General features: G+C 35.2%; 1 protein-coding gene across 1 annotated transcript; it reads left to right on the top strand.

Annotated features, from left to right (window-relative positions):
- The first annotated feature begins 478 nt into the window (after nt 1-478).
- On the top strand, nt 479-7,100 carry LOC134719345 (uncharacterized). Its single transcript, XM_063582355.1, has 3 exons — nt 479-514; nt 4,613-4,870; nt 6,154-7,100. Exons 1-3 carry the CDS (start codon nt 481-483, stop codon nt 6,225-6,227), a joined length of 366 nt encoding a protein of 121 aa, XP_063438425.1. The 5' UTR covers nt 479-480; the 3' UTR covers nt 6,228-7,100.
- The last annotated feature ends 252 nt before the right edge of the window (nt 7,101-7,352 follow it).

The raw sequence follows: 7,352 nt of genomic DNA, 5'->3' as shown, positions 1-7,352 counted from the left end.
AAATACAAAAAAAAACAAAAAAAAAAACGTACAAGACTGACAAAGACTAGAAGCTCCTGACTTAGAACGTACCCCTTCTGTGTGTCCCTTTCAGTCCACCAAAGGGTTATGTCTACATACCCCTCCCCCATGTGAATACCACTGTCACCTATCAATATAATCATATTCAACTATTGCCAGTCTATTGTCTCAACATGCTCAATACTGTATAATGTAAATGTAAATGTGTTAATAAATATTGTCTATTGTCTATTGTCTATTGTCTACATCGATAAGTATAGTTTATACGAGAAGGAATATGAAAGAAACATGTGTTCAGGGACTTTATAAGTCCTTGATGTGTTCAAATTTTAAACGAGGAAGAAATTTGCACAAAATCTGACACTTTCAGTTTCACAAGTACGTTAAAAATATCTCTCATTGAATTTTTTTTATGATAATTTCCGGTTTTGATAGACATATGTTAACATTGGTAAAGTGATGGAGAACGTTTTTATCTTTTGTCTTACAATTGGTGAGTAACAAATTTGATCAAATCTTGTTCATATTCAATTTTATTCTTGTTCCACATTTGTCATACTAGGTTTTAAGTATACCATGTATACGATATACAATTGAAGTTTTTCTTTATTGCAAGCAGGATATCTACAACTATATCACAATGACGAGGTCATAAGACAAACAGTCAGTTTAGGTGTCAGCTGATGGACGCCTCCGGGTGCGGGAATTTCTCGCTACATTGAAGACTTTTTTGTGACCTTCTGCTGTTGTTTTTTTATATGGTCGGGTTGTTGTCTCATTGACACATTCCCCATTTCCAATCTCAATTTTATAAAAATAAATACGCAGAACATTAATAAAGATTGTCCCTGTTGCCATTTGAGAAACAAGTACCCCGCTAAAAAACAGAATTAATTGGTGTGAGCAAAATTAGAAACGAAATCAAAACGGAATGAACAAAACGAAACAAAACTAAACGAATAGTTGAAAATTCAAAGTAGAAAGTCCTCATCAGTGGCGGATCCAGAACTTTTCCTAAGGGGGGGGGGGGGCTCTGACTGACCTAAGGGGGGCTGGTTTAGTCATGCCTTCTGTGATTCCCTATATAATCAACCCCCGGGCCCCCCTGGATCCGCCTATGCTCATCGCCTATAAATGGCAAAATTTAAGCTCGAACACATCATTCAATTCAATTGGAAAACTAACCGGTGGCCAAGTTTTTAACATTTTTTTTTCTCTCGAAAAAACAAATATGGCAGACATGAAACCACAACAACCAACGGACAGGCACACACACAGTGTGGGGGAATTTAACATGTTTCATATTGTAAAGGCACTGGCTACGGTTACATGGAAATGTAACAATAATCATGACAAATTGTAACGTTTTTCGTTTATTACATGCATCACTGGGTTTTATGATCATGATATAATTAGATTAATTACTTATTTTCATTAACAGTTATAAAATAATCCCTTGCAATCTATGTTTCTCGCCTTCAATTAGATTGTACTTGTTAAATGTCATATCAATCATGTTAAGCAGCTGGTGCCCCGCTTCTATGTTTATACAGGTGACTGGTTGACCTCAGTTTCAGTTGACCTTAGCTCCGGGCTCCGGGCTCCGGGCTCCTGTAATTTAGCTCCTGTAGAAATATTTCTTTTTTCAGAGTCATTTACCATATTGTAATATTCCTAATGAGAAATAGTTGTAGGGACGGGATACGATATACGAGAGAGACGATTTTGTGTACGAGAGGAGTGTACGTAGGAGATTTAGGATTATGTCACCCACCGTATTGTTGAGCCTGCAGTTAAGATGTTGTATTAATGTTACATGTACTTTGGATTTTGAATAATACAGCATTGAACTTTTAATCGACTTTGTGTTTATGTTAACTTGCAAGACTTCGTTCAGACTACACCAGGATCCATTTATTTATTTATGTGATCAGGATTCCCTTAATCCCACTACCAGAGATTTTTTTGGGATACCCTGTTAAAGAGTATACTTGGCATTTGTCGTCCGTGGACGTGTGAAACGTAGACACCAAACAACAAAGCACAAACAAAAGGATACACACTTTAGTTTAAGTCCTCATACTTAAACACTTTTTCGTGACCAATGGACGAAGAAATTCCTATTACCAATTTTGTATTGGGTGAAAACATTAAAACTTGGGATGCGTTTGAAACGAAACTGAAACAATATCAACACACAAACCTACAACTTCATATATACATCAAAATCAAAGTTTGCTAACTGTGAACTTAAATACTATGAACTTCTATATACATGTTACGATGATGTATCCATCCTCAATCTCGTCCATGGAGGACGTAATTTCGTTTCAAAATCAGATGGAGCTCACCCAAACCAAAGGTTTTCCCCCCTTTTTTTTAACCAATTTACCTATATACGAATATTGCTTGGAGTTGTTTCATCAAAAATTTGTCGGACTTGAACATGCTCCAAAAACAACTTCAATGACTGGATATGTAGAAACTGTCATTGTAAATTAAAAAAATCAAGAAATTGTATGTTATTATTGTATATATTGTATATGAATTCAATGCCTTTAACTTTATTATCATTAGTACATATTACTAGCCCGATCGTACATTGCTGTTTTTCATGTAACAATAACGCCATGTAACCGTAGCCTCAATAATTATTGTTACATTCGTAATTAATCGGTTCCTTACCCAACTTTGCATTCCGGCAATTAGTCTCCAATGTAACAATAACATTTTTTCATGTAACTGTGGCCAGTGCCTATTGTAAACACTCACCCCTCACATAAAAACAAGGGATATGGGGTATCCTGGCATTTATCCAGTACACAAAATCAGTACATGCACAGCAAAAAACACACACAAAAATCGAAGGGAATATCTCTTTTATTGTTGTTCTTCATCTCAAAATAACACTGATCGAGGTCATCAACACGGAGCAACAAAAAAAAACCTTAAAAAAACAACAAAAAAACTCTCACCTAACTGAGGGGGAGGACAGGGGTAGGAGAAAGGAGAGGAAGGCTGGGAGAAAGGAGAAAAAGTTGGAGAAAAAAATAAAATATGAAAAAATAAAATATCTCTCTTTTTTCCGGTAAATTAAAAAAAAAAAGGAGAAAAGGGGTAGGAGAAAGGAGAAGAGGGGTGGGAGAAGGGTACCCCTGCCCTCCCCCTCCTAACTGTACGACTAATAAGACCCCTAGCATTGGCTTGAGCGGAGTTATTTGCCAAAATTATTTCGATAGATTTGTAAGATATAACACCACTTTATGGGTCCCGAAAAGAAAAAAGAAAACATACTGGAAAGTAGTTAAAACAAAAAAGTTCCTACGCTTAAGTGTAAATCTTAAACTATGTAATAACATTAATGGTACAAATTTTCCTGCACCAGATGCGCATTTCGACGATACATCATTACATGTCTCTTCAGTGATGCTCGTGACCAAAATAATTGAAATCCAAAGCGTATATAAAAGACGAAGAGCTATAATCCAAAATGTCCAAAAAGTATAGCCAAATTCGTGAAAGGAATTAGAGCTTTGCATGAGGGAGATGTAAGATGCAACATCACCAACTCGGTACATATCTGAGAGTATTCGAAGTTACTGACAGCTAGTTCAAAGCCAGTAACAACTGTTAAACAAAATATGTTTCTTTAAGACTTGAATATCAACCATTATAAATCCAATATGACATCCAATGGATTTAGCGTAAAGACGTCATTAACGATCAGAGAAAAAAAAACTTAATGGCGTTTATGTTATTACCGATATACAAAAATACCACAAAATGAAAGAAAATGGTAAATTTGTAATACCTTAGACGATGAATTCCATTTTTCTTTAACTGTAAAATTAGTAAAAATAAAAGAGAAATCTTTCTAAAATATTATATACAAAAATATGTAAATTTTATACACTTAATTTTACTGATAAACTCGTGATTATACTAAATCCATCAACACCAAATGATGTAAAGGCAGTTGTTTCTTTTATTAAAGATTCATTTGAACTGGGAAACCAATAACTGTTTTTATCATATCTATTATAATTTTGTCGAGTTTTCATTATGTATGTTTTGTCTATGTATTTGCCATAATCAAAATTGGTGTTTGTTTTGCAAATAAAATATGTATTGTTGGGTTGAAACATCAACCCAACAATGTTAGATCTGTAAATTTGCTTTCGCAAATTTTAGGTTCTTCCCTCGCCGGGATTCGAACCCATGCTACTGTGATATCGTGACACCAAATCGCCTGCACTGCAGCCGTCCCGCTAGACCACACGACCACCTGGGCTCTCAAAAAAGAGCTTTCGGTGGGCATATGTTACCTTTCCACGTCAGTTTTAATCTAGCGGCGTACTACAGTACATGATATATAAGGCATGCAGATGTTATTGTTACAGATCAGCTAAATTATCTATAGTAAAGGATCCTACAAATTAATGTAAGATACAGTCACAGAAAATAATTATATTCATAAGTACGTCTGAGTCAGTGACATATATATATATATATGTTATTGGCGTATATACGCATTCATCTAGGCCTTATATTGGCGTACATACGCATTTTATTTCTTTATTTGTATTTCTAGCGTACGTGAAAGCAGGGTCATGCTATTATCAGTATTACTTTAGAACCATTCCGCTGTCAGAATACAGATTTTGTTTGACCGGATGTTGTGGACCAAAGGTACCAGATGACAGGAACTACTGTTGTCCGTCCATGGGAGCCACAATTGGAATCGTGTTGGCTTTAATCTTATTCATTGCAATTGTCATAGGACTATGTATGGTGTATAGAAGGAGGAAACACGGATATGTGCATTATAGAAATTATAACCCATGGACAAGTAGGTATTTGCCATTATGGGGGAAAGGGGAGGGGCTCTTGAATTTATACTTGTACATTATGGGGAAAAGGGAAGGGACTATTTTGCTTATACCTGTAAATTATGGGGGGATGGGGGATGACTCTTGACTTAATACCTGTACATTATGGAGGAAAAGGGGGCGGGGGCTCTTGACCTAACACCTGTACAAATACTAAATAGCTTTGAAAGTAGTGTGAAAATAAAGTTCAATACAGCTAGTAATTTGTTTTGCTTTACATTCAGTGGCAAATATTTGATGCATATTTTGACGAGAACAATTTCTCGGACCCAGCAAAATGAACCACAATGGGTTGATTATTTGAATTTAAATTTCTTGGGGTGGGGTGGGAGTTTGTGGGTTTGGTGGGGTATTTAAAAGTGCGGAAAATAATCTTGCTCAAGACCGGATGTTAATGAGTATTCAGCAGCACTAAAAATCGGGATGTATTTATGTTCAAAAGTGAAGATGAAATTTTTGATAGCTTATCATGCATAATTACAAATGAAAATCAATATGCAATCCACATTGTTTTGCCTTGTCCGCCTAGAATAACTTATGGGTGTGTTCTTATAACGAGTGAGTTTGTTCAGTTAAACCCAGATAGCCTGGGGTCCTGGCTAATCATGTCAGTATACGACGCGCAGCTAGATTGGGCCGGATCCCAGGCTAAAACCCAGATTATTGGGGTTTAGGACAGGTTATTCAATTAGTTTTTCATTTCCACTCTACTGGATATAGATAAGAAGATAACTCCCCTTCCAAGTCATAATTTGTAAGAGGAAAATCATGATGTCAAACTACGGTCTTCCAAACAGAACCTTGGATCACAGCGAACAGTAAACTATAAAGGGCCATACACTTACTAGTGTAAAAACCATTCAAACGGAAAAACCAACAGTCCGATCTTTATATAAAAAAAATTCGACAAAACAGAAACACTTATGAACCACACCAACAAACGACAACCACTGAACATTAGATTCCTGATATAGGACAGGTGCAAACACATACAGCGGATTTAAACGTTTGAATAGGTACCAATCTTCACCCTCGCTTTCCTATTATTTTATATTTGGATCTTTATTACTTTATACTTACCACATTACACTCAATAGATGTAAGAGGATATGGTATGAGCTATATTGGCCTTAAATGACGAATTTTACCGATTTGTATTAGTTTTTTTACTAATATATGAAAAACAGTAATAGATCTATGTTTACACGTAAAATTATATTATAATTTATATTTTTATCTAAAGGGTCAACAGAAAGTGAAAGCATTCTTCGAAATAATGAACACTCAAGAACTTTATATTCCCACACACGCCTGTAATATTGTGTTGACATGTTTGTGTGGAGATGTGCCTAGATTGGCAGAAGATATAAAGATACACGCATCATTCACACGCCATAGGTTTGAACAGGTTTATATATCATGTGTTATAACAAGATGTGTAGTGGAATCACCATGTGTAATGAACAAGGTTACACAAGAAGCACAATGTGTACAGTGTAACATAAACGCTCAAATTTAAATGCACGAGATGCACACTTTGATAATAAACATTAATTGAGTGATAATAAATCTTCATATATTTAGTGTAATCATCGTGTGTTTAAAGTAATCATCGTGTGCTTAGTGTAATTATCATGTTTCTAGGGTACTCATCACAGTGATATTGTTTCCTTAAATTACTGGAGAATACAGGCTTTTCCCCTGGAGAAAAGTCCCAATTGGAAAAAGAAATGGTTTAAAATTATTCCCAAAAAGGCAACTTTCTTCCAAAACAGTGCAATCTCAGTAGTTATTGAAAGATGTTACCATAAGGAACATGTGTACTAAGTTTCAAGTTGATTGGACTTCGATTTCAAAAAAAACTACCTTGACCAAATATTTTAACCTGAAGCGGGACAGATCAGTGATATTGTTTCCTTAAATTACTGGAGAATACACATGATACAGGCTTTTTCCCCTGGAGAAAAATCCCAATTTGAAAAAGAAATGGCTTAAAATTATTCCCAAAAAGGCAACTTTTTTCCAAAACAGTGCAATCTCAGTAGTAATACAAACTGAAAAACACTCATTTAAACATTTTTCATGCCTAAAATGACTATGTGTGCAGATTTGTGGGTCTCCTTATTTATCATCACTGACAATAAGGGGTCTAATTTCAAATAAGGGTTAACCTCTTGAAGTTCCAGTCAAATTCATGGTTAATCATAATAAATTTCCCAACTTGATAAAAATGACGCCAATAAAAAAGGGTAGAGGAAGTTTTGAAAAAAGCCAACAATATCACTGCATCATCAATCTAGTGCATTGTGTTCAGTATGATTATCATGTTTCTAGTGTAATAACATAGTGTGCATCATGTGATCATCATGTTTCTAGTGTGATCACAATATATCTAGTGTGATTACAGTATGTATCGTGTGATCATAAACTTTCTAATGTGAA

Source organism: Mytilus trossulus, chromosome 5 (genome assembly GCF_036588685.1).
Source record: "Mytilus trossulus isolate FHL-02 chromosome 5, PNRI_Mtr1.1.1.hap1, whole genome shotgun sequence".
NCBI lineage: Eukaryota > Metazoa > Mollusca > Bivalvia > Mytilida > Mytilidae > Mytilus > Mytilus trossulus.
The sequence above is the reverse complement of the archived record's forward strand: the minus strand, read 5'-3'. Positions and strand labels throughout refer to the sequence as shown.